Genomic DNA, 27297 nt, shown 5'->3' with positions numbered 1-27297 from the left:
TTATGCATGCATTTGTCTAGCTCATATATGGTTCCGTTACTCATAAAATTGATCTGACTTGCTTTTCAGTGCGTGCTAAGGCAGCTGGTTTTTTTCTTGAGATGTGGTTTAGATGGCATCAGTCCCTGTGGATTCATTGCCCTGATTTTGTAAAGGTAGGTTTACACTCTTAGATTCATTATCAATATGTACCTCTGGTATATAATTAGGGACCCTTTTTTATGATTTTCTTGTGTGCAGAACTTCACAAAGGTTGTTGATTACAGAACTCCTGTTCCTCATGTACTTGTTCAGCCTGTGATTTCGGCAACAGTTTCACAGATTTTGTAAGATATTTGTTAAATTACTATTTATTTAGATAGAAGTGAAATTGAGCTGGCATTTTCCATCAGGAGATATGATATTTAACCTAGTATGCAAAAAGGGGAAAATTGCTCGAGAGTGCTGGTTGATGTTTGTTTGGGTGCCACTAATCGTTGATTAATTTTTATGAAATCTAGAAATGTGAGATTCTAAGAAGGTTGAGAAGGCTGCCCCTTAAGACTTTCACTAAATCATTTTTTGTATACCTTTGAAAGGGTCTCTTTTGTGGTTCACATTTAAAGGTTGCTATTTTGCAGAGTGTATTCCTCATGATTTTCTCTCCATTCAGGTGGCGTCCTACTGCTATCCGAGACTTTTTTGCTAAGAGTTTGAAGATACAAATAGCTGCTTGTTATCTTTGGCACAGACCACTAGGGGAAGTAGATGCGCACTCTTCTCTTTTATCGGCTGCTTGTAATCTTTTCCAGCAGGTAGTTTACATTTTTTGTTCTGGAGATCCTATTTATCATGTGTGGAAGTCAGAGTATTTGACTTGACTCCTGCTTTATGTGTGCTTGCAGATTATTTACTCTCATGAGAAATCTTTTGATCCAGACCAGTTTGTTGAGATAAAGTCCTTTGGATTCTTTTACAACAAAAAAACTAAGGTATGTTCCTCGAAAGTTATTGACTTATGCACCTTACAAAATATTCAATTAATATCACGTTCATGGGATGTTGTCTGTTGCTGTAAGTGGTACCCTATAGGTCAAGGCATACTGTATTGAGTGTGGATGTGTGTTTATAATGATGAGAAACAAGTAGATTAAATATGAAATAAGAATATCCCAAGGAAGGGACAAGTGGATCAATTTAAACCACAGGGCAGGGAGATGCCTTGCATCTAGTTGAGTCAACTACTCTATTGTTCAATTTTTCAGAAAAAGTGTTCGTATAAAATGGTTGCTTGCTTTCTAGGTTTTACAAATATGATTCATCATTTTCCCTTCAAGTTTCTACTTACTTTTTGAACAGGAAGAAAACATCCAGTCGTTTTGCTCCCTTGTTGCGAAGTCAGGGCAACAAAGATTGAGAAACTCTGTGCATTTGTTCATTGAACCAATGCTTAAAGATCTATTTATTCATGATGTAACAACAGGTAAGCATCTAACAGTATTACTTTGCATTGTGTCAACTACTTTTTACGTGCATTATCATTAAGAAGCATATATGAAGCTGACTAGATACTCAACCCAAGCCTAGAGCTAAGGAGGTCAAAAAGATATACACGTAATTGGCCATTAACAAAGGGGTTCAGTGGAATTCGAGTTTGAAAGGGTTCAATCATTCTTCAAAAGTTCCATATTGCTGCTGAAAATATTTTCTACCCGATGAAGTAAAGTTTTTAATTCACAGAAGAGGGGAAGGGTTTGGGGTTTAGGGTTTAGGGTTCAGGCCCAACAATCTTGAGGCATAGGTTTATTGCCAAGATCCTTGATTCTTGGGGTGTAGTTTCTACAATCTTTTGGAATCAGAAAACATATGTGCAAATAGAGATAATCCACATGTTTCTGAAAGCCTCAGTGTTCTGAGATCTAGTGAAACAACAATGAACAGATGGGGGATCCTACTCCAGCCCCGTTGTTTCATATAACATAATTGATGAAACTCATGGAGGAATATCATCTCTGCATTATTTCATTATCTTGCATATGGATAACTAACTATGTATATTGGATTTAGATGGCCACTGCATAAGTTTCTACCACGGTATTTTACTTTTATCTTATTTTGAAAATTTTAATATGATTGACATTTATGCAGACAAGTAACTATTGGTTTGTTGACCAGAATCCCTTTAATGACACAATTGCTTAACTTTAGCCTTCTCCGTTGTGTTTTCTTACAACTTCTGTTCTTTGTTCAAGATCTGCATCATAACCTTGGTCGTGTGTGGTTACGACTTGGAGGATTGCGATTGTATCTGTTGCTCAGTTGCTGTCATTTGGATCCTTCCATCAAATATTATTACAAATATTCACAATTAATGGAAAAGAAATCTTCACTTCAAGTTGAAACTGAGGTATTATCTCATACTATTCATAATTATTTTACTTTTTAATTTTAATCTCTTCTCAAGAGAAGATTTGTTGATCTTTCAAACCTTACATGCCAAACAAGCCATAGTAAAATAAGGACGGTATTTTAGTCTTTACACCCACAGCTCACACATCTTTCTGTGTTTTGCTAACAACATTCTAAACCACATTGTATTGAGTGCAACTACTTCCCTCAGGCTCATTTGTGTAAACTCTTGTCTACTCTCAACCAAAAGCCAACCTTCTATTTGTTAGATGATAAGTTGAAGCTGCTAAAAAATGTTGTTTTAGGTGAGGCAAGAGTGCGAACTTTTGGCAGGATTGTTTTCCATTGTCGGAGAAGCTGATAAGGAAAGAAAACAGACCCTTGAAAATCTTGAACTGGAGAGCACCAAGTTGCAGAAAAAGGTTTGTCTTTTTTCATTAATTCTTGTATCTGGTGTTCATTTAAGTAGATAATATTTTGCTTGCATTCTATATGCTAGGCGTTTTTTATGGTAAAAACCACTTCCCATTATACATTATTCGACCATGTGTTGGAAGCTACATTGTGGACTTGTGGATACTCATTTATAGTCACTGTTTTGTCATTGTGATAAACTTTTCTCGTTCAGGTTGTTTTCCGTGTGGAACCTGGGAAGTTTAAGAAGTTGAAACACGAGTGTGAAGAGTTTTTTGAGTTTGTTGATATTTTGTTGACAAATATTGAAGCAACAGACTCATACCAAATTGATAGACTATGCAACTGGGAGGTATTTGTTGCGTCTCTCTAGTTTATTATTTTTCTCAGTAATATTATTGATTTTTTTGGCACATTTTACATTACATTGTTTTAATACACAGGAGATGGCTACTCGTTTTATCGATCGATTATCGGATGAATTCACTGAATATCTTGATATAATTCAACCCATTCAGCTTGCAGTTTATGAAATGAAATTAGGCTTGTCACTTGTGTTATCAAGTTTGTGTTTTACTGGCACAGTTGAACCATATAACGGGAAGCGAGTTATGGTATTCTATTTCAGTATCTGCTTTTATTTGTGAACTTTAATATTAAATTTCATTAGTCCAAATACTGATCCTGAAAATTGTGCCAGAAATCAATTTATTCCTTCATGAGATTTCCACGAGGGCTTCCTTCCAATCAGATGTCTGTTAGGTTAAACAATGGACTGGCTGGGTTTTCTTTCAACATTAGTGCTGATACAGATTGTTTCTACGCAATGGATGTGGGCCTGCTGGAAAAGTTGGTTGTTAGTTCGAAAGAAACTGTAGATAATGATACGGTCTGTATTTTTTATTTCACTTTAAATAAATAATAATTATTAAAATCTGATCTTTATTTATTTTCAACATCATTCGTTCTAATACAGGCCTGCATAATGCAACTTAAAAGTGCCCTACAATACAATATTTTGGTTCGTGCTTCACATGTTGTTGCTGATTCCAGGCTGATGGATACTTCATCTTTTCTGGTGAAGCTTCTTACGATGTTTTATTTGAGAATTGCAAATACCTGTCCTGATTTTCAACAATCTTTTTTATGTATGTACTCTACAGCTATTGGATAAAATTTTCAACGAATTTGCGAATCTCTGGATGAGTATGAAAGTTCAGTCAACAACTAAAGAAGACATTAGTTCTCAATTATACAAGTTTAGGCCCCGTATATTCAAAATTGAAAAGGTTATTGAAGCTGATGTTGGCAAGTCATTTGATAACGAAAATTCTTCAGAAACGGAGTTACTCTCAGATGATGAGGCCACTGAGACGGTACCATCCCCCTGCAGATTTATAAGCAGTTATTTAATGCATCGTTGTTCTTGTGTTATTTTCATTTATTAATTGGCTGAAGTGACATGGTATCTTCCAGAGTGATGCCAGCAAGCAATATGATAATTCAGAAGATGAATGGACGTCAATAGATGAGTCTATGATCGACCAGATGATCCATATTCATAGTCAGCTGTTTGGCTCTCCTGATCTTGTTTTAGTTGTAAGTTCTTTCCTTGGTAACTTGTACTTCTAGTCATTATGGGAAATTGGTGCTCTTTTACAGTTTTACTTCAGATACATTATTGCACCACTTTTTTTTTCACCACTGGCCTTGAAGAAACTTTTAAAGTTGTATCCGTCTAAACACTAATGCAAATTCGGTTTTATGGTTTTAAATGTATAGCTTTCTGCTTCCTACTTTTGTTATGTCATTTTTTTTAGGATGCCGTAGCACTTCATTATCTGATGTTTTTCCTTTGGTTTCAGCCTGGAACTTTCAAAGTATCAGATGCATCCCGGTTACTTTCTTTTTCTGGTTCATATAATTTGGGTTTAGCATTACTTAAAGGTATTCATGTCTATGAGACATTTGGTCATTTTTTTTGTAATTATTTTCTTGAACTGTTGAAGTTGAAATTTGCTTGTTGTTTTTTCTTCAGATTTTGGTGGTTTGTCGATGTCAAGTCTGGATGCCAAACTTGCACCAGAGCATGTATTACGTCTGTGTTTGGAGCATGACAGAAACTGGGGTTTTCCTGAAAGAGTGGCTGGGAAATATAATTTCTACAAGGTTTTGCAAAGTGATTTATGTATTGTTGTAATTTTTAACGTACTATGCAATTTTTTTAATTATGGTGATAATACTTTTATTCAGGACTCAAATCCTTCAATGATAGCAAACATGGTCAAGGTACTTGATCCTCTTCGACAACGTGTTTCTTCACTTTTGCTGGATCACGAAGAACATCATGTTCTTCAGAAGATCTTGGATATAATTGACATGCTTCAAAATTTTTCTACAGACACTCCAGTAGCAAAGGTACATTTCCTGCTATGTATTGCTAATTTGTAATAGTGATAGTTTTTTTTTTCAAGGGGGTGTAGATTGTTTACTGAAATTACTATTAGTAAGGGCAACCCATTAGGTCATCCTTAATTATTGAGATTAGGGAATTTTTTATATATCAATTTCTCAGACTCCACAGATAAACTCTTATTCAAGAAAGGGAAAGAATGTAACTCCCTTCAAAGATGATTATTGATTGAAATTGCTATTCGTAAGAGCAACCCATTAGATCATCATTGATTATCGAGATGGGGGGGTACGTAAGTATCAATTCTGCATTGAGTGAACTCTTATGCAAGAAAAGGCAAGAATGTAACTTCCTCCAAAGATAATTTGTCCTTGGTTAAAAGCTATGGACTCCAGTACTAAATGCGGGAATTCTAATTTTCTTGTAGTTATGTTTTGTAATAAGAAATGATTTCATTGATTGAATGACATATTCAAAGATATCCAAGGATATGATGGAACAAAGAGACCCATTCAGAGGGCTTACAAAAAATGTTTCCTATTTGCAATGAGAAAGGGAAGCTATGGCTATGAATAGCCAGCAAATCAGTACACCAAAAAAAAGCAGCATAGATACAGCTGTTGATGATATCCTTTGTCGTTCTATAATTTCCTTGGAAGATTTTATGTTTTGCATTTTATATTATAAGGTATTAAACCTTTTGTCCTGATTCACACCATGATCTTTACAGGCTTTATCAGGTTTGCAAATCCTGGTTAACAAGGTGCAAACATTACCAGAACATGGGTCAAAGTTTTCTTCCTCTGGTAAGGACTTTTAAATAATTTTTTTTGGATTTGCTCTTGGAAACCCATCGTCTACAACTCTTTTATAATGACTTGCAGAGCAACTGGAGACTATAATTGAATTAGTTTCATCATGGAAAAAGATCGAGTTTGACTCGTGGCCAGCATTGCTCGATGAGGTGCAGGACCAGTACGAACTCAACTGTGGAAAGGTGATATTATGGACCAATTTTGATTGATAAAGACCACTTTTGTTCCATGGGATGAGGGAGGGTCCTAAATTTTAATTTGGCCATAGAAAATCTTTTCTTTCATTGCCTTGATCCGTGCTTAATATTGAATTGTTTTAGTCTTGACCTCCTAAATTTCACTTCTTTTATTTTTTTGTTTTTACCGTTTTTTTTTTTTTTGAAAAGGAGACAAGCTTCTATATTATTAATAAAAATACATGAGAATAGCAGAGAAGCCTAGAAACGGAGGAGAGAGAGAGGATTAGTAGGTGCACTCAGACATCCTAGGTTGACACCCCCGTAGCACCCTCATCATATCCAAAATACAAAAACAATACTAAGATCATGAAAAGACCAAATTAACGACCAAAATAACAATATAAGCTACCTACGTTAGACATAAGCAAAGCTGAAAAGTAAAAACTTAACGGTAGAAATACATATTAAAGTCCGTCAAAACTACAAAAGCACTAATTCTGAACTAGAAATCGGGGGAAACTGCATTGTTTTTACTTTTATTATTAGCACTATTATTTAAATAAAGTCTCAAGTGGCTGAAGCATAGATACTTTCATTTCTGCTTCTGGCCAAAGTGTCTCTTGTCCTAAAAAACCCATACGATACATTGTTCAGTACTAATAACGCTCGTCTGTCTCATATTTGCTGCAGTTGTGGTTTCCTCTTTTTGCAATTATACGGCATGGGCATTCTGACTCTACCATCAGTAGGCATGTCCTTTACCTAAAACCCTCCATGCAGCTTAAATGTTCTTTGTACTTCTGCTAATTATCTCATATAGTATCATTTTATTGCAGTTTGGAGGATTTCATTCACACATCAAGTGTTGGGGAATTCAGAAAACGCCTTGAACTTCTTTTTTCATTCCTTGGACAAATTAGAACTGGTGCATGTGTTATAGTTTCCAGGTAACAGAAGTATAAATAGAAAGATCGACAAAATGGATTGTTTGTGATTATTATTCATTCTATTAAGATCTAGTACAAACAAATTCAAGCATATTGGCAAAAGCAACCCTTCTCGCTTGATGTTGACTAGTTTCTGCAGTTAGCTATCTGTACTCTAAATTTATTCCTTCTAATTATGAAATCGTCCCAAATGTTGCAGTCCTTATGAGATGGAACTTGTGAAGGCCTTGTACAACTTATTTGGATATTATGTTCAATTTTTACCAATGTGAGTTTGAGGATTGATTTTTTTCCACCCATTTTAGAATACTGGATGCTTCTTTTATTGATATATTATGAGATGTGATTTTTTTTTCCACTTCAGAATTTTGGAGCATATAGAAGGTTGTCGGAAGAAAATTGAAATGGAGTTGAAGGAAATTCAGAAATTATGTCGTTGGGAACGCGTTGAGAGTTATTGTTCTCTTGAGAACTCAAGGAGAAGCAGGCTGAAGCTCAGGAAACTTATTAAGAAATACAGTGTAAGTGATAAACAATCATTTCAACTTGCTTTTGTCTGTTACTGGGGTCTTGGGTGCCTTCATTGAAAAAATCGGTGTAATATTAATATCTATAAATCAGATACTGATTTTGTAGGTAATTTCTTCTATTCATGAAATCAAATCTGGAATTGTGAGTAAATGTAACTCTTGGGTTGCATCCACTGTTAGAAAGGATGATAGGCATCAACATGAATCAAGCCTTGACATTTTTCTTATATTTTTTCTTTTGTTTATACTTTTTTCCTTTCCGTTATAGGATCTGTTGCAGCAACCTGTGTTGCTTTTCTTCAACCAAGAGGCAGCAAAAAAAGAGAGCAAAGAGAGCAAAATACAAATTCTTCAATCCAGTGCAGAACATAGGTTAGCTTTCTTCATCTTCCTGTTCCTCTTCTTATTCTTCTTTTGGAAAAATCTGTTCCTTTGTGATTGTGACCTGAACCTCGTTGTATTGGAATATGGCTTGTATGGTTTTTAGGTTTAATTGGTTTTCCGACTGGAGAAAAAGTGTAGAAAGTGTGCTGCAGAATTTGTGTCTGAATGGAACTCCTGAACACAAGCAATCATTCTCGAGTTTAAAAAGTGCTGAAGGTTTTTAATTCATATTTACATTATTGATTGTTTAGTTCTGTTTCCTATTTAATTGTTATGAACATAAGGATACTGCAACTTTTCAGATTTGATTAGTATTATTCAGCTACCAGCATCTCAGACCCAGTCCCTTTCCTATCAAGAAGAATGGAAATCTTTAAGTTGCACAGTTGAAAGAATATACCAAAGAGCATGCTATTGTGACGTTATTTGGAAGGAATCAAAAAAGAGCCAAGGGAAGCGGAGGGCCTTGTCTGAACTTCTGAAGCTTTTGGAAACTAGTGGTTTGTCGAGGCATAAGTCTATTTATTTGGAGGTAGTGAACGTCAGTTGTCAAATTTTCCTTAAATTTTGACTTGAATTGTATGTTGTGCTTGCTTAAATATTGGCTTGGCTCTCTCAGGAGAATCGTAAATCCTGGTGGTTCCTTCAGCAATCAGATGACATTCAGTATTTGCTTCTATCTCAAAGTAGACTACGTGGAGTTTCAGTTGATACTCCTTCCAGTGATGTACTAGAATTTCAGAATTTAGGATTAGGTGTGAAAAGAAGTGAAGCCATTGAATACTACTTCAAGAGTGTAAAAGCAGTGTTGCTCTTGCAGCAGACTTGCTTGAACTCTCATAAAGATGTTACACGCGAGCAGGTAACTCCTATTTTGAATCTGTGGGTAGTCAATAGTTTAGAAATTCAGCTGTCAGGTAACCAGCAGGATTGCTCGTCTTTCTCTAGGACATCGTTTTCTGTACTAACTAAATAATGTTTTCCCATTCTTGTTGCTATGTGACACTGTCTTGCTATAACATAATGCACTGTGGTTGGGTTTCTACTGTCTTCTGTTTTTTCAGATTTTATGGATCAACAACTTAAACCTGACCCTTATATCCTGGTTTTCTCTTTTCCAGGTGGAGCGGTCATGCTCTTTTCTGAACCAACTTATTGCAATACAGCAGAAGCAACACATTGTTGCTGATCGCTTTGCTAAGCATTTGAGTCATTTGAAAAGCTGTGTATCTCTTTTGGAAAAGTTGTACTCCAGTTCTAAGGATCCCAGTGCTCGGAATGGTTATGAAAGCAGAATTAGTTGTAATCAGGAAATCATATATAGATGCATGTGGCAGCAGAAGGTCAGTTTGATTTTCATTGTGTGATATCAATGCTATTTCATCCTTTTGTGAGAAATGTTTGACCTTCTTGATTTTTACAGAAAATCTTTGACGGTTTGAATACAATGGCTCACGAGGAATTAGTCCTGCTAAAATCTTTCAAAAATGTGCATTTGAAGTCCTGCCGAAGCATCAAATCTGAAGAACATTGGATTATTGAAGCAATAGAGACATTTTTGCCTGGGTTCCAGAAGTCAAAGGTTCAAATTTAATACGTAATTTTGTATTATTTGGATGCAGTGATGTTCTATATGTTTGCAATTAATGTTTAATCCTTTTTGCACTTCCTTGCACCTTTTGTCCTCCCTATGTAGGGGCTCTCATTTTTTGACTGGATTATGTCGTTTATCGATTAAATTGTATTTTATTAAATAAAAATCATGCAATCCATATTGCAGGAATGCCTTGATAATTGCCTTCTTGGCCAGAAGGAAGTTATATCAACCCCTGCTATGGTCTTGCGACCATATGTTGTTACGGAACAAATGAAGGAGCTTGTCAGTCAGAATTTTGAAGTTATCAATATCTTCAGGGACCATCTCTCTGGTCTGTCCAAGCGTGTTGCTAATCAAAGATCAATTGAAAATATTCTGCTTGGTCATTTTGATGAAGTATTTGAGAAGGTATGCCTGTATATTTTTCATCCCCATTACTTTTGTGCTGACTGATGCCAATGCTTGCAAGTGAACTCAACTTTTTGTTAAAGTAAATTAGGGTCTATTGGGTTTATTCCTATTTAATATTTCCCATATTTGTATTATTCCTTTATTAGTTTTTTGGTTTCTATTTATTCACCAACGTAATAGGCTATTATGTACACTTTGATTTATTCAATATATTATATAAAATGGTCTCTTTTCACATATGGTCATATGAAAACTAATTTTTTTATAGGCGAGTATTGTTGAGGAAGAGTTCAGATCTGGTCTGGAGGCAGTGAGTAGTATCAGTTATGGTGAAAACTTTTCCGAGATTTGTAGCAAATTTAATGAAGCTCTTGAGGACACTTTCCGGCATATTTTTAGTGCATTGGGAAAATTTAATTCATCGTGCTCTGAGCATAGTCTGCCAGCAGAAAATATAGGGAATGTTACCTCCTGGGAACCTTTGTTGGGCTTGTTTATGAAAAATTTGAGTTTGGACACTTTATGCGATAAACTTCTCAATACAGTCTCTTACGCTGTAAGTTGATATTTCTCGTTTTCTGCATTTCCTTTCTGAAGTTATGGTGGGTTCTCATTTGGAGTTGTGTCCAGGATAAACTGCTTTATACTTCTGGTATGAAACTCAATGGCAATTCTCTCTCTGAAGATTGCACGTTATCATTGCAAGTGGGCGCATATTTTCAGCAATTACATGTACTTTTAGACTTAATAAAGAATATTGGTGAGCGCCTGCTACAAGATGTTCTCGACTTCAATTGCTCGGTAGGTTGGTCATAACTCAATTGTATTTCTTTTCAAATTTTGCTGATGTTTAGATGCGTGGCACTTTGATGATTTTTGTTTCTCTTTTATCTCTTTATCGTTTTGTGAATTTGATTTACAATTAGAAGTAAATCAATGGCATTGTCATTTCCTTAATTAACGCAGTATACCTCAGACCCCTGGAAGTCACCTTTTTTTTGGTTTTAACGAAATTTCAATGCCAGGTATCAGTAACAACCAATGTGTTAGCAACAGTTTTGGCTAATTTGTATTCTGAAGGATTTGGCCTTCCTACTGAAAATCCAGACGATGATGTTACTGATAAAAAGGATCAAGACGTGAGTGGAACTGGCATGGGGGAGGGTGCAGGATTAAATGACGTGAGTGATCAGATGATTGATGAGGATCAGCTGCTTGGTGCTAATGAGAAGGTATGCATAATCGTACAAGTCCCTCTCTTGCTGGATACTGTTTTTTGTTTTTCATTTCTCCGATCTCAAATTTTTCTCTCGAATAATTAATTATTTGTTTAGGCAAGCGAGATGGATGCTCCAAACCCAAGTAAAAGTGACAAAGGTATTGAAATGGAGCAAGATTTTGATGCAGAGACATATAGTGTTAGTGAGGATTCCGACGAGGAGGAGGACAATGAAGCTGAGGGAGATGAACAATTAGAGTCCACCATGGGAAAAACTGGAGCTGAAAGTGAAGTAGTTGATGAGAAAATGTGGAATAAGGAGGAAGATGAATGTCTTGATAAGGAGAATGAAAAGGTTGAATCAGGGCCTCCTGTTGAGAATGAGGATGTCAGCTCTTGTGAACTTAGAGCCAACGATGAACTTTCGGCTTCTGGAGATGAAAATGGTGAGAAAGATATGAATGATGAGCATAAAGAAAGGAATGATGAAGGTGAGAATAATACTGACCCTTCGGATGCAGAGGGAGATGAAAACATGAATTTTGATAAAGAGCAAGAAGTTGCTGAACCACCATCAGGATCGAAGCATGAAGAGTCGAATGAATGTTCAGATCTGGAGATGGATGAAAAAGAGGAGGCATCTTCTGTGCAAGATGATCTTGACGAGGATGAAAATTGTACCGAGAATGGGAATATCGAGGAGAACATGACAGATCAGATAGATGAAAATATGACTGAAGCGGAGACTGAGCATGAAACCTCTGAAATGGACACTGAGGGTGGTGACCATGAGGAAAATAATCAGCTGAATGCTATGGCACCAAGAAATGATGCGTCAGAGGCAGGTGAAAATGCACAAAATGCAGAATCTGCCACACAACCAAATGGTGGCTTGCAGTCATCAGACTCGAGGAAAATTGACCTGGGGAAAAGCTGGTCTAGAAGTAATGAAATACAAAATGATGGTACTTCATCAAGAAGCATGCCTAATGGCGATGGTTCTGAGACTGATATCTTGGCAGCAGACTCATCAAGTGGTGGGAGATTCACTGACGATCCTTTAAATACTCAATTGTCTCAGCCTGAAGCATCATCTTTTCAGAAAATGCAACCAAATCCTTACCGTAATGTTGGTGATGCACTAAACACGTGGAAGGAAAGAGCAAAAGTTTCTGTCGATCTCCAGGCAAATAATGAAGATGTACAAGACGAGATGGAGGACGAAGATGCAGAAGAATATGGATTTGTTTCTGAATTGGAAAAGGGTTCTGCACAGGCAATGGGACCCGCAACATCTGAGCAGATCGATACAGATGCCAATGGTAATAACTTCGACAAAGATAGTACTGCCATGAAGTCTGACATCTCCGAGCCAATGGAACCTGAGAGACAGAATCTTGAAACTCGTGATTTGAGTCGTACCTCCATTCATAAAAGTACAGTAGATGATGCCGTACCTGTTTCAAATTTGCAGAATCCAACTGAGGAGGAATCCCAGGAACATCATAACACTGAAGATGTTGAATCTACACCCATTTCAGATAACTTGGTATCTGTCAATAGAACTTACTTGAACGAGCCAATGCGTAAATTTGAAAAGCTAACTGTTAATGATGATGAATTGGGGAAAGTGAACAGTACTGAAGTAGTATCTAACGAGGTTAAAGATAGTGCAACCACTCTCTGGAGGAAATATGAACTGCGCACAACTAGGTTATCTCAGGAGTTGGCTGAACAACTGCGTCTTGTCATGGAACCAACTCTTGCTAGCAAGCTCCAGGGGGATTACAAAACTGGCAAAAGGATCAATATGAAAAAGGTACCTTCTACGAAATCTTCTTGAACTTTTTGTTTTCTCCTCTTTTTTTTTTTTTCACCCTTGAAAAAACTCAATTCTGTAATCATCCAGGTCATTCCCTATATAGCAAGTCATTATCGTAAAGATAAGATATGGATGAGAAGGACGAGACCTAATAAACGTGATTACCAAATTGTTATTGCCGTGGATGATTCCCGGAGCATGTCCGAAAGTTGTTGTGGAGATATTGCTACTGAAGCTTTAGTGACTGTATGCCGTGCCATGTCCCAACTGGAAATGGGAAGCTTAGCAGTTGCAAGCTTTGGGAAGAAGGGAAACATAAGGTTACTGCATGATTTTGATCAATCATTCACAGCAGAGGCTGGTGTCCAGGTATCAACTTTTCTGTTGCTCATCTAGAAACTAGGACGTTAGAAATGAAAGATTCTTTATTCTTTTGTTATGCTTACGCCTTATCTTACACCACACTCAAACTCAACCCTCTTTTTTGTCCGATGAATGTGGACACAGATGATCTCCAATCTAACATTCAAACAAGAGAATAGCATCACCGACGAACCTGTTGTTGACCTTTTGAAATATCTCAATGACACATTGGATAATGCAGTCACCAAAGCTCGCCTTCCATCTGGACACAATCCTTTACAACAGCTTGTTTTAATCATTGCTGATGGACGATTTCATGAGAAGGTAATACTTTTTCTTGGTTATTATTCTTAGTCATGAGCCAAACTGTCAGAACTTGTTTGGTAACCAACTCTTATCATCAGTTTTAATAAAAATATAAACGCAGTGATAAACACATCTTATCTTGGGCCATTTTTTTCTTCTTTTATTGGATTATTTCTATTTTCTACAAACACCATTTTTCCCTTTTGCAGGATAAATTGAAACGTTATGTGAGGGACATTCTAAGTCGAAAACGTATGGTTGCATTTTTGCTTCTTGATAGTCCTCAAGAATCCATAATGGAACTCATGGTATTCCCTTCAATATTTTTTCTTTTTCATATATGAAGTATAATACTTGAGGATTTTGATTTTAGTTACAAATCTTCTTCCCATTCACTACAATCCATCCCTCTTTGGTTTTCCAGGAAGCTTCTTTTGACGGTGGAAATGTTAAATTCTCAAAGTACTTGGACTCCTTTCCATTCCCATACTACATAATTCTAAGGAATATTGAAGCACTTCCTAGAACCCTTGGAGATCTACTGAGACAAGTAAAATTAATTTCCTCTTCCTTTTTCTTTTCTTTTCATTTTTACTTTTTCCCTTCACATAATCGACGTTAATGATGTTCTTTCGTTTTTTTTTTTTTTTTGTTTCCCTGTTGCAGTGGTTTGAGCTTATGCAAAATTCCGGGGACTAAATTTATGGAACTTCAGTGGAGGGAACATCGATTTAAATTGTATCTTTTACTCAAAAATGTAACTAAGATCACAATTATTATCAATATATGATCACAAGTTTCCTTCACCTGCCTTCTTTGTTTTTTCTTTTTTTCTTTTCCTTCTTTTTTACCTCGGATCACCTAAATTTTAGTTATTTGATTGCGCTTAGCTAAAGGCTAAATGACCTGGAATATGAAAACAACAAAAAATAATCTCTTACATATGATACCCATCGATTTTAAACTCAGAGTTCTGTTGCCCTTGTAAATTTATGAGACCTTGAACATGATTTTAAGGAGGCAAGTTCGTGAGGTGTCCTGTCATCAACTTATTTTGGTCTTGTTTTTTAGACCAAAACTAAATTGGAGTAATCGTAATTTTTTATTCAAATTTTGTTGTGTTAGTTATTTATTTAGTATTATTTTGGTAGGAAGAAAAGACTAGTATGGTTGAATATATTATTGTCTATTGATTAAAAGACACAAACAACTAAAAAAAGAAAAAAGTTGACTTGGACGTGTCTACTACAAATATTTATAAATTACATGTTGCCTTTTTAAAGATATTTTGATTAGATCACCATACGTTCACCAACAAAAAAAAAAAAAAAGTTTGTATTCCACAATATCTTAACACGTGCTTGTACTATTCTCTTATCAAAATAGTTTGTTTATAATCAATTATATCATCAAAATAAAAAATAAAAAAGCTTAAATCTTGAAGTGAAGTATTAATATAACTATATAAGGATGAAATTATTAATATATCTATGTGTGTGTGAAGAAAAAGAATGAAATATGATTGGTGGGATACTCATGTAGCGCGCCGCAGAGGATAAAAACTAGAAAAATACGGTCCAGATGGATAGAGTCGACACGTCACTCATAGGTTCGAACGAGCCGCCGCCTAGCGCCCCAACAAAGAAGGAAACCCTAACAAAGCAAAGCCAGCCAATTTTCCTAATCACATACCGCCACGTGTCAGTCATCTTTTTCCTCTTCTTTTATCTTTCCCTTCACTCCTCTCTCCACACTCATCCGGTTTCCTTTCTCCTTTTCCTTCTCCGACCGCCATTGCCACTTAATCGGAACCCTAATTCTCCTTCTCTCTTCCTCTGCTTGCCGACGAATTTTTCTCTGCTGAATGTTGTCGTTTCACCTGATAATGGTGGAACAATACGTCGTTGATTCTGTTCCATCCAAAACCTTGTTCCATAAGAGGAAAAAAACTCTTCTCAATTGAATCCACTCCAGATCCATCTCCTCTCTCAAATTTGTATATTAATCCAAAATTTTGTACAGTTTATCTTAGATTCGGTTGCAGACAGAAGAAATGGCGCTGGAGATTTGAGTTTTGAAGTTTGGAATTCTTGACTGTTTCTTTTCTTTTTTTTTTTTTTTTTTCGTTTTTTCTTTTCTGGTTTTTAAGCTTAGAGAAGGTGGCGAAGATGAATCTAGGTGCGGCGGAGGAAGAATCGCCGCAAGAAATTCATATTCCGGCCGAAATCGATTGGCAAATGCTCGATAAATCTAAATTCTTCTTTCTCGGTGCGGCGTTGTTTTCAGGTGTTTCCGCTTCTCTTTACCCTATGGTTGTGTTGAAAACTCGTCAACAGGTTTCTCATTCGCAACTTTCTTGCATCAGAACCGCATTTTCTCTTGTCCGCCATGAAGGTTTCCGAGCTCTTTACCGAGGATTTGGTACTTCTCTAATGGGAACTATCCCTGCTAGAGCTTTATACATGGGAGCTCTTGAGATTACAAAGAGCTATGTCGGAACTGCCACCATTAGAGTCGGATTTCCAGAAACTAGTGCAGCTACAATTGCTAACGCAGCTGCTGGATTGAGTGCTGCAATGGCAGCTCAGCTTGTATGGACTCCTGTTGATGTTGTGAGTCAAAGACTCATGGTTCAACCTAGATACAACAATCTCAATTCCCCCTCAACTCATTACATCAATGGAATTGATGCGTTTCGAAAGATCCTCAACGCCGATGGCATCCGTGGCCTCTACCGAGGATTTGGGATATCGATTTTGACCTACGCACCGTCGAATGCCATGTGGTGGGCATCTTATTATGTAGCACAGCGGCTGGTTTGGGGTGGAATTGGGTGCTGTTATCATGCAAAGAAGGTTCAGGTTGATGAAGATAATGAAAACGGAGGTTGTAGTAGCAATGTCTACAAACCCGATTCCAAAACTGTGATTGCGGTTCAAGGAGCGAGCGCAGCGATGGCAGGGAGTATATCAGCTTTGATAACAATGCCACTCGATACAATCAAGACGAGATTGCAAGTGTTAGATGGGGATGAAAATGGGAGAAGAGGACCAACTATAGGACAGACATTGAGGAATTTGGTGAGGGAAGGAGGATGGACGGCTTGTTACCGAGGCTTGGCACCACGGTGTGCATCGATGTCGATGTCTGCAACGACAATGATCACTACATATGAGTTTTTGAAACGGCTATCAACAAAGAATCAAGAGAGTTTAACAAGCTAAAGCGCATAGCAGGAAGATGGGAGTTTTCATGGTGAGTGAAGATTGTCATTTTTTTAAAAAACTGTTTCTGATAATTTTCTTCTTGGATTTCTTTTTATTTCTTCTTTCTTTCTAATTCTACTTTAATGAATCCAATCTGAATCCTACCTTGTTCATATAATGTAAGGCATAGCCATTGTTCATATATAAAATGTATAGAAATAATTACTTTCTGTAAAATTGGTGGCTTCTCTTCGCTTATTCGCTTATTTCAACTTTGAATATATATTCAGTACATTATATTTGTTTAGTTCATTTGAAAAAAAAAACAAAAGTAAATTGGATTTGCCATTCAACAGTTTCGTGAGATTTTCCTTATTGTAAAACAAAAGAACGTCGCCAACAAAACTATGAGATTAATAAAGCTTATCCATATGAATTAAAAGATTGTCCTTGTCAAAGTCCATAGATATAAATGATAATTAAAAGATTCCATCTTCAGACTTAAGATTTCAACAAAATAAATCATAACGCCCAGAAAAGACATTCATGTACTCTAACTATAAGTGGGCCGAATGCCCCTATGAGTCTTTAATGATAATTGAAATTATAACGTTTGCGGTGAGACCAAAAGTATGTTCTAATTTTGGCTATTTGTGGGGTCATAATCATAGATTCAATAAACTTTTCAACGATAAAAATTGAATCATCGAAGCTTTGACACAATTGTTATAATTTGTACAACTAGTAAGTTAGAAGGTCTCGCTGTTGAAAGTTTGAAAGTTTGAAGGTGTGAATACAACTTCGTGATAGGATTTTACTATTTACCTAAAGAAAATCTTTCGACCACGAGAGAAAAATCTAAGAGGCAATCATCAGAAATAGCACGGTTTCCAGATCACTGAGTATTTCTTTACTAAATCAAAAGATAAAAAATGGTTCATTTCTTGAGAGCTTTCAAAAGTTATAAGCTAACTCTCATGGATGAGAATTAAAAGAGAAAGACTAAGAGAGCAATCTTACAGACTAAGCGATCTAGACTTTACATAGGAAACTTAAAAAGGCATTTTTGTTGCCCAAAACTAGAAGAAACATGAAATGTGCTAAGAAGCAAAAGCATTTGGGGCCCTTGTGATATAAATTTATCAATCAAAACATAAAATTTCCTTTACCATTTAAATGCGGCTTCTCTTGTTGCTGCAGGATGGGCATTTGTACTGCTTAATGTGCTCGGCTTTTGCGGGAGTTATTCTAACACACTTCCCGTGGAACCATTTCTCACAAATATCACAGCAAATCCAGAATTCATCTGAAGCATAATTCTCACCGCATGCCCCACATAAGGTGTCGCCGTGCTCGTCTTCATCTTCTTCATACAACGTCTCTACCTCTTCCCGTGCCTGCGACTGCCTTGCGTACATTCCTTGCGCGTCAGCTTCCCTCTGAAAATTCTTAAAACATAGAATAAGTAACCAATCCGAGTAATCAACATGGTAAATTACATCATATCAACAAGTGCCATTAACAAGTACACACTTATCCCATCCATTAATAAATACACTTGTCTCTTCTCTTATCCCTGCTCAGTTTCTTCATTGAATAGGTGGGAGGGGAAATTAGTTGAGCCCCAGGAACAGGCATCAAGTGAAAATAAATTCATTTCTAGTAAAAATAGATATATAAAAAAATAATAATAAGACACCATTAACAAACTGAAAAATTGGAGACTATCCAGCAGAGGACACTGGACAGATGAAAGCTCAACTGATATCAACTATGTACGATAACCTCAAGATTAGGGTTTCGATTCCCCCACCCCTCAATTGTCTAAAAAAGTCTAGCAGAGCAATAAACATTATCATAACTAGTATCGGTGTCCCAGCTTCATTCTTTTACTATATGTAGAATTAGGGGGAAATGCCTAAGCTACATCATTTAGTACAAATATGAAATAAAAAAAAAAAGTTATGTTCAGAAATAGATTGCCACAAGTAAAATCAGTTAACCAACTGAAAAAATGAAGATCAGTATACACATACCGATTTAAAACTTGACTTGGATTTGCTACCATTAGCACTTGATGATTTTTCCTTAACCTGTTTCTTTGCAATACCGGTGACCACTTCAAATACAGTTGGCAAATCATTTATCATATTAAATAGTCGCCTCCTGCATCAAAAGAACATGGAAAAATATTTTATAGCAAGATCAATCATCATGGTTATTGAAATAACTCCTATATGAACTAAAGTCAAAATCAAAATACCTATCAGATTTATCAAATCCAAATCTCGCACCAAAATAGTAGGCAACAGAGAGCAACCATGAATCACTATGTACAGCAACCAAAGCCAACCAATCCCTTTCTTGCATGCCATCTCTTGCAAAATTAATACCCAGTGCTGGCTCTGGAAGTTCTGGAGGTACTTCTTCAGCAGGTAGATTAACTTCCCATACTTCATTTGGAAACCCATATAAGCATAGATTTTCCTTCTCTGTAAGCATCAAAGAACCGATATACATAGCTAAGAAGGGAGTTCTAAACTTAAGATCAAGAATGTAAAATCTAGTACTTGTGATGAACAAGAGACAAGCAAGAAATGGACAAATTAAATGTACATAGTATTAAACGAAAGGAGATGGGGAAAAAGTTAATATTCCAGATAACAATAACACACAACTCAACTTCATTTACAATAAATTTGTAGCTAAGAAGATAAGAAGAGATACAAGAATGTACCAGGATCACATTGTTGATAGAACTCTTCAACATCTGCAATGATAAAACTGAAAAGAATTAGACATTCACAACTCCAAAATGTAACCAAAACAACCAAGCATTTCTAGCTCTCAATCAAATTTACATGAATAAAGTCTCCAGCCATCACCTTTCTTGAACAAAAAAATCAGCAAGACATAAAACATGGACAGTATAAAACTAATAAAGAACTCTCCACTAACTGAACAATGTAAGTAATGGAGTTTACATTCTACATTTATCAAGTACTTCATCCAAACACAAATTAGTCCATTGTTAAAAAAGTCGTGAACAAACTATAAAGAAACATACACTCGTAAGTTTTTGCAGAAATTTACCCAAAATATCGACATACAGCCAAGATTAGTCGCAACAATTTAAGAATTACAGGCAAAGGAAGAGAGCTCTTCGGCTACAATACCGATACTCTCTCTTATTTCAAGAGCCGCGCATGTACACAAAAATCGTTCCGCATTCAGGAACAAAATTCATAATACATTTCAATGCTTGTACAGGCGAAAACTAGACTGAGATTCAAAATTTCACGGCGACAGTCATGTAAAGCGAAGAGTAGCACATTAGACAACACAAATTCCTTCATCCTAGTTTTCTCTTAAGAATCAAACAGCAACATCACGAGCAAAAACGCCAAAAATCAGCCAAAATAAACCATAAACAACGAAGGAGAAAAGAATCAATTCCGAAAAGAAAGGTGAAGGACGTAAAATATTTAGTATTAAAGCAATGAAAAGAGCAAAAACATACAATGAATTTGCAATCACGGGTAGTTTCGAAATTCCGAGTCCTGGAGAGAGTCAACGAGAAAAGGAAAGAAGAATACCTACGGTGAGCGCTTTGATGACGCCATTTCTCCGTCCTCTAAAATCACTGAAAACATCTTCAACTGAGCGATTGTGCACTGCTCCACCTCCATCCATGGCGGTTTTCTTCAAGCTCCTCCTCCTCGTTCCGGAGACGAAATAGAGTCGAAAATTGGAAAAGAAAATCAAAGAAAAAACTGCAGATTACCTAAACAATGAGAGAGAATCGAAAACAAACAATTTGCGAAAGGAATATATATATATATATGGCTATAGATCGTGAAACAGCGAAATTTGAATTTGTTGAAAGGGTAAAGTCGGGCTATTGAGATCTCTCAATATCTTTCCATCATTGGATCTAAATGCTAATATTATTCTAATTTTAATTCAAACTTAAATATATTTTTTCATTTCCTTTAATAGTTTATTCTTATAATAATAAATATATAAAATACATCTTTATATAAAATAAAGCTTGATATTTTGTTTCTATTTTCAACAATAGGATTTATAAAATATATTATAATAATTGAATTTAAATATTACTCAATCTATTTTCGATTTTGGTTTATCAGAAATCTTAGTTGTTTTATGTTTGGTTTGTTAATGGTCATTTTTAGGATTATATAGACTAAAATGAACTAAGTGGAACATTTTGAACATAGACATTCCAAAATAGTATTAATCTTCTGATATTGGGACATTTGCAAAAATAGCAAAAAAGTTTATGATAATAAGACCTATATCATATATCTAATTACTTGAGATATTTATCATTTTTGCGAAATGCAAAAAAAAGATGTATGTTACTTTTCTCTAAAAAAAAATTGTCGGTAACTCTTTGATATTTATATTTTGAAGAGACAAAACTTTATTTTACAATTAAACTTAAATCCAAGTATTAGAAAATGTAATAAATAATTTACAGAAAAGAGACGAAGTAATCTTTTTCGGTCTATAATTGCAACCTTCGCTAAATTTAAGATTATCAAATTTGCACCGATAATTTATAATTTTTATACATCAAGATATGAAAATTTTAATGTTTACAATATTAATTATGTAAAACAAAAACAATGGTAAAAAGAAAATTTTGGGCTTAGCTAATTCAACCAGTTCTGATGGAAAAATACAAGAGATGTAAAAATGATATTGGACAACCAAATTAAGGGGTGGTTTTCCCATAATCCTAAAAATTTCCCAAGTTGCTTGAAATGATACAGTTTCAAGCTTTTCTTTTTCTTTTTTCTTTTTGTGGGTGTGCTGAATTTGCTATGATTTCAAGAACATATATAATCAACTAACAACTAGGATCATCACAGAGGCAATTTGATCTTTTCTGACCATTTAAATATATCAGAATAGACTTGATCACCTCCCAAATCTTCCCCTTGAGCCCCTGATGCTATTCGAATTATATCTTCAATCAATGCGAAGTTCCCCATTATGTCGACATGAGCGCCGCTTTGCGTTCCTCGTCCTTCTAGCAAGTTTGATGGAGGAGAATGATTGTACTCTCTAACGTATGTTCGGATTCCTGAAGGATTAAATCTAGTTTTGCCTCTCCAGCCTTTGGCACACATGTAACCAGCACTTAGAACAGGCACGGTTTCGTCTCCGTCGACGGTGTAAACTCCATCCTTCAGACAGCCGTTTTCATCACCATCATTAGCTGCAGTATCAATCTGAAATGGAATGTAGCATTCAGCAGCAGGAGATAGCTTATAAACATAAGCTCTTTCGGTCGGGATCCCAACTCCATACAAAGAAAAGATCTCCATGTCCGGAGCATTTGGCAATCTGTAGAGCAGTTTTAATATTGAACAAAGTTTAATATAGCATAAGAGAGGATAAAATACGAGTCTTAGGCAATTCAAGAGGCATAAGTCTTCTCCAAAATTGCTAGAAAACACACAATAATTTGTGTTGTCCTACACTTCTACCACACTATCAACATGCTACCACTCAGTAATATTGTGGTGGCTTCCAAATAACCGTTGGATCCAAATTTACATTCGTATGCCTTGTAACACACTCAAAACAATTTTATTTCTGTGAGGGTTCAAACCAGCTTACATGTACTTCGGCTTATTTCATTATACAACTTGCATGACCCTACAATATTTGAATCTCAAGGAAACTTGTAGGATATCAAAGGTTAAGTATGTAACCACCACGTATTGATCATTACTTCTTAGTTTTTTTCTCTTTTTTTAAACCACTACTAAACAGATTATATAAGCAGGAGCCAGAAAAGCTATCAGAGAATCTCAATATGTGATATCTGATAAAAGTAGTACACAGTACAACTCAAACCTTTTATTTACCACTTGATCAATTCATGATGGTTCCAATCCCAACCAATGATTTCTCCTTTAGCAAATTTCCTTCCAAACTCCCCACATCTTCGCCATTCTTTCTTCTAACATTAGTGTATTGGATAGGAGGTCTACCAAAATGGTGTTATGAAACCTAAAACTATATCTATATGTAAAATAAAGAGAATAAGATTCTCACCTCATCTCCAACGGGTTCGACCAATACTTGTAGTGGTTGTATTTCGGATCATCAAGGTTGTCGGCAATCCCATAAGAGAAATGGGCGCTCCCACGTTCCATTGTATGTGGGGCAACATAATGAAGTAGATCTACGACAGATCCAGCTGTATAAACTTTGTAATCTGAGATTGCTCTGATACCCTCAATTCCCATGTCATGGTATTCTGTCCAAACGTCCTGGCAAGTAGCATTTGCAACATTGTGTCCTTTGATAGCATCCTACAAGATAATAAAATGTGCAACATAAGAATTCTTTGAAGAAAATCATCCAGGGTTGATTAATTAGAAAAAATCATTAGGCTAAATAATAGAGCCTTACCAAAAACTCAGTCCTCTCAATCTCAGATGAATCTGCCTCTGCTATGTCTTTCCCAAACGATATAATTCGTCCGTAGTGAACTTTCTTTGAAGAAGTATCTCCATCACCATTACGTGTCTCATTGTTTTTGTTCTTCCTTTTGCTGGGAACATGGCCATCTTCAGGTGACCAATCAAGGTCACCCCATATAATATCCCCTCCTTTTGGTATCATTGACATGGTTGAATCCCATGTACGAGTCATCTTCATAACATGCTGTAATGTCTGAATGCGAAACAGATCATTGTCCAAGAAGACCGGTGCAATAGCCCTGCATTGCGGGATGCAAGAGACATGAAATCTTTCAGTCAACAAAAACGTAAGAATTCAATTAGATTGATAATCAAACAAAACTATTGTCAGTGAAGTGATCTCACAGAAATTAAAAGCTGTTAGCATTTTATTTTACAGAGCAGCCTTCTGACTGAAAAAAAGTACTCCAAAATGTACTGCATATATGATTAAAAAGATCATAGGTATTTAACAAAATTGGAAATCATTGTGACTTGAAGTTCATCTAGGCACACTAGGAGAAATCCACAAGCTAAGAATTAGAGCCTTATAACTATTGGCATAGACTAAGGAGTGAAATAGCTTGCTATAGCCGAGGATTTGTGGCATAAAAGCAGGTGCCGACATACTAAGTAACCTAGACAACTCCACCCCAGAAAACTTCCAAACTTATGAATTCAAGGACAAGGTACATGAGCCGAACCGACTATAGAAGTAGAAATTTCCTTCCCTAACCATGGTATCACATAGGCATATTCAAAACAGCCAAATTACCCAACTACAGTGAATTAAAGCGATAGAGACCTGGCAAACGCAATATCCTTGGCTTCAGCAGAGAAAAGCCCAGCAACGGCTTTGGGAACACCTAGAAAAGGTCCACCAATATTTATAACTGCTTTTATATGTTTAGCACACCAGTCCGGTCCTCCCCCACCACCCATTGGCGCTGGAGCTTCAACCCACTTCATGAAGTGCATGAAGTATAAAACACCCATCGAATGTGGAATTATCACTGCCTTTTTTCCACCATTTGTAGCAACCATCAATTCTATGTTACTTTTTATTCGGCTGAGAGTTTGATCTCTAACCTTCATCATTTGAGAATTTATGTATTTAACAAGCAATTACAAACAGTTAGTAATGGTAAAAATGGAACAACTTGCTCGGCAGGAAAATGATGATATGTTTATCAAGTATAAAATTGTATTCCACCAAATGATTTACCTCGGTGTTCTGATATGAAATTCTCCAGTCATATGCAGCCATATACATAGTTTTCTCCTCGTAACCAATTCGAGCCAAGTTAGCAATCAGGACTGCCCACACAAAATAACCCGGAGCGAAATAGTCAGCAGCAACAAGGCCACTGACAGGCCTGACCCTGATTCCTGGAGGATCTAATCCAGATTCATTATCCAATGACATATGCTCTACCCAGCAAGAAGGTCTGCAAGGGAAAAGGTTCAACAAGAATACCAAATTCAGTTATATAAAACCAACCGGCATGGCAACAAATTTCTTTGAATGTGCACATCATCAAAGTTCATTGCAAATATCAACCTCGTAACGAATTCATAAAATATCAACGACAACCAGGAACCACAACTTCAGATAATCTAATACATCAATAACCTTAAAACCTCACACGATATAGCTATTGTATATCAATCTTCAATTCATGTAGAAGAATTACTAAAACTTATCATTATTTATAAAACTCCGACAATTAGAAAACCAAACGTGAAAAGATTAAACCATCAAAACAAAGGTACAGAGGAGGGTCATATTATCAAATACCTTTTATACACTTCACCGAACGTGCCACCCCACAGACGCTTCCTGAATAAACCTTCTGCACATTCATGGCCTTCCCAAAGTTCAAGCCCACCGGTGACAATTCCCGGCACAAACACCACAGGGTGCTTCACCTTCAACCCCTCTTTCTTCAATTTGACACCCGGGGGATCCGGCAAAGGCCCCGTAATTGCCTCTGTCACATACTGGGGCAATGACGCAGGCATCGCATTGTACAGAAACAACAAGAGCCACCATGTTGTACAAACACACCCAACAAACCAGCAACAACTGTCTACACACGACCACTTTTTCTTCGCCTTAGCTTCCTTTCCTTTTCCGCTAACCTTCTCCTTCTTATCCTCGTCTTCATCCTTCTGAATTTTGGGATCTTTTTCCACCCCCTTTCTACGACGAATCAAAGACATATTTGGCATACTCAATCACAGAACCTCTAACTAAAATTTCACAAATTAATCATCTCTACAACACCCTCTAAGTTTAAATTCTTTACACCAAAATTTCCATCAAAATTCTCTCAGAAACAGAACAATAAGAAGCAAAACAAAGGTAACGAAATCCCAACAACCCAAACAATCTGTAAATCAAAAATCTAATGTAATGAACAAGAAGGAATGTATCTTTCCCACCAGGAAAAAGTTGCTTTTCTGGGCAAACAAACAGCGGCAATTCAAAGCTGAAAAAAAAATACCTAAAAAAGCTAAAGAAAACGCCGTTTTAAAGAGATAAATAACCGAAAGACTTCCTTGGAAATGAAATGGAAGCTTTCTCGTCACATTTTAGCAGTTACAAACAGAAGCTTTAGCTCATCAAATCAATGGCGGGTCGGATCGGGAGGAGCTGCGCTGCCGACTGCTAAGCAAGATAGCAAAATTATGGCGAAGAAACGAAACTGTGCTGGCTCTACGTGTTTGCTATTGCTTTCAGATTTTGACTCGATCTTTCTTTATCGATAAAATTTGCAATTTTTTTCAAAATTAGATATTCCTCTAATTACGTGGCAGTGTTTTATTGGGTCCAGTGTTTTCTTTATTTTATATATTTTCTTTTGATCCATTTTGATTGGCTGTCTTTAATGACGTGATTATGGAGGACCGTTCTTTTTTCCGTGTGCGCAACTGCACTCGATTTTAATTTCCAATGTCTCATGGGCCCCGGCACGTGAAACATGTGTGAGTCGCACGCGTACGTCGTCGTATTGTCTTCACGAAAATATGTAATAAGATGCGAATGCGATGCCCCCATTTGTTTTTCCAACATTCATTATGCTACTTCTCGATAATTCCTTTAAAACCTCGAACTTTCCCCCTTTCTTTTCAAAAGTTATATTATCGTTATTATTTACCTTTATTCTTTTAATATATATTATTATTATATATAGCATATTATTAACATATATATCATTCGAATAAGGTTACATATTGAAAGGTGTATGTATTCATGTTTGATTTAGCATATGAAGGTTCAAATTTTGGATTCAATTTCTTTTTACAACTATTGCATGTGTTGGAAGTCTAATTTTAGTTTTGTATAAGTTGTAGGGTTCAATTTGATGTAATTACAGGCTACGGCTCACCTTTTTGTTTTATTTTTATTTTTATTGTTTGAACGTCATTGTGTATCAATTGGGCCATATGAAACTGGCCCATTATGTAGGTCCAGTTAGTATCTACTTCTAGCCCATGAAGCGAGACGGCGTTTATCTATTGGGCCTTAGGGGACAGTTCCATCTCTCTAATAGAAAGGAAGCACTTGGGCTTTTAGAGAAGTTCAGTTTGGTGATTGTCCTTGTTTTTGTCGACCTTGCAACATTATTTACCTATGAACTAAAATATAGATTTTTTTTCTAAGGGTGTGCTTGGGGAGGGAAAAAATTACGGGAGGAAAAGTATTTTTTTGGGGGAAAAGTTATTATTGGTAGTATTATGATAGTATGTGTTTGTGGGAAATAATATGAAAGGTAGTATTATGATAGTATGTGTTT

The 27297-nt window shown here is 36.2% G+C and overlaps 4 protein-coding genes across 7 annotated transcripts in view; 2 read left to right on the top strand and 2 right to left on the bottom strand.

Annotated features, from left to right (window-relative positions):
* The window catches only part of LOC103500710 (midasin), a 40195-nt gene extending 22964 nt beyond the window's left edge, over positions 1–17231 (top strand). For 2 of the 3 annotated variants that reach the window (XM_008464112.3, XM_051091808.1), the window contains exons 41-79: positions 70–155; positions 241–326; positions 653–794; positions 885–971; positions 1339–1462; positions 2232–2386; positions 2694–2810; positions 3017–3154; positions 3246–3416; positions 3503–3691; positions 3779–3880; positions 3966–4178; positions 4279–4401; positions 4668–4749; positions 4841–4971; positions 5056–5220; positions 5946–6021; positions 6100–6212; positions 6900–6958; positions 7046–7156; positions 7356–7424; positions 7521–7677; positions 7955–8058; positions 8174–8286; positions 8373–8602; positions 8690–8932; positions 9192–9413; positions 9494–9652; positions 9851–10075; positions 10347–10634; positions 10709–10879; positions 11104–11310; positions 11413–13116; positions 13207–13488; positions 13627–13806; positions 13998–14096; positions 14213–14338; positions 14455–16074; positions 16154–17231. In XM_008464112.3, the coding sequence (XP_008462334.3) occupies positions 70–155; positions 241–326; positions 653–794; positions 885–971; positions 1339–1462; positions 2232–2386; positions 2694–2810; positions 3017–3154; positions 3246–3416; positions 3503–3691; positions 3779–3880; positions 3966–4178; positions 4279–4401; positions 4668–4749; positions 4841–4971; positions 5056–5220; positions 5946–6021; positions 6100–6212; positions 6900–6958; positions 7046–7156; positions 7356–7424; positions 7521–7677; positions 7955–8058; positions 8174–8286; positions 8373–8602; positions 8690–8932; positions 9192–9413; positions 9494–9652; positions 9851–10075; positions 10347–10634; positions 10709–10879; positions 11104–11310; positions 11413–13116; positions 13207–13488; positions 13627–13806; positions 13998–14096; positions 14213–14338; positions 14455–14487 (7082 nt within the window). In that variant the 3' untranslated portion in view covers positions 14488–16074; positions 16154–17231. The remainder of the gene's footprint in view (positions 1–69; positions 156–240; positions 327–652; positions 795–884; positions 972–1338; positions 1463–2231; positions 2387–2693; positions 2811–3016; positions 3155–3245; positions 3417–3502; positions 3692–3778; positions 3881–3965; positions 4179–4278; positions 4402–4667; positions 4750–4840; positions 4972–5055; positions 5221–5945; positions 6022–6099; positions 6213–6899; positions 6959–7045; positions 7157–7355; positions 7425–7520; positions 7678–7954; positions 8059–8173; positions 8287–8372; positions 8603–8689; positions 8933–9191; positions 9414–9493; positions 9653–9850; positions 10076–10346; positions 10635–10708; positions 10880–11103; positions 11311–11412; positions 13117–13206; positions 13489–13626; positions 13807–13997; positions 14097–14212; positions 14339–14454; positions 16075–16153) is intronic. The other variant, XM_051091811.1, reaches the window with a different exon arrangement.
* On the top strand, positions 15957–17231 carry LOC103500708 (uncharacterized). The gene has a single exon (XM_008464110.3). It carries the CDS (start codon positions 15957–15959, stop codon positions 17010–17012), a length of 1056 nt encoding a protein of 351 aa, XP_008462332.1. The 3' UTR covers positions 17013–17231.
* Positions 17232–17881: 650 nt separating this feature from the next.
* Positions 17882–20938, bottom strand: LOC103500707 (PHD finger protein ALFIN-LIKE 3-like). 2 transcript variants are annotated; one of them, XM_008464109.3, is made up of 5 exons: positions 20591–20938; positions 19732–19764; positions 19258–19486; positions 19031–19160; positions 17882–18433 (listed from the first exon to the last, which is right to left on the bottom strand). In XM_008464109.3, the coding sequence occupies exons 1-5, from the start codon at positions 20685–20687 to the stop codon at positions 18167–18169; spliced, it is 756 nt and encodes a 251-aa protein (XP_008462331.1). In that variant the 5' UTR covers positions 20688–20938; the 3' UTR covers positions 17882–18166. The 2 variants fall into 2 exon arrangements, with proteins under 2 accessions (XP_008462331.1, XP_008462330.1); XM_008464108.3 differs by having other exon boundaries at positions 17882–18442; positions 20591–20928.
* Positions 20939–21650: 712 nt separating this feature from the next.
* On the bottom strand, positions 21651–26235 carry LOC103500706 (phospholipid:diacylglycerol acyltransferase 1). Its single transcript, XM_008464107.3, has 6 exons — positions 25296–26235; positions 24723–24945; positions 24303–24586; positions 23448–23757; positions 23088–23347; positions 21651–22370 (listed from the first exon to the last, which is right to left on the bottom strand). Exons 1-6 carry the CDS (start codon positions 25727–25729, stop codon positions 21887–21889), a joined length of 1995 nt encoding a protein of 664 aa, XP_008462329.1. The 5' UTR covers positions 25730–26235; the 3' UTR covers positions 21651–21886.
* Positions 26236–27297: the final 1062 nt, after the last annotated feature.

The sequence above is a fragment of the Cucumis melo genome, chromosome 1 (genome assembly GCF_025177605.1).
Source record: "Cucumis melo cultivar AY chromosome 1, USDA_Cmelo_AY_1.0, whole genome shotgun sequence".
In the NCBI taxonomy this organism is placed as follows: Eukaryota; Viridiplantae; Streptophyta; class Magnoliopsida; order Cucurbitales; family Cucurbitaceae; genus Cucumis; species Cucumis melo.
The sequence above is the reverse complement of the archived record's forward strand: the minus strand, read 5'-3'. Positions and strand labels throughout refer to the sequence as shown.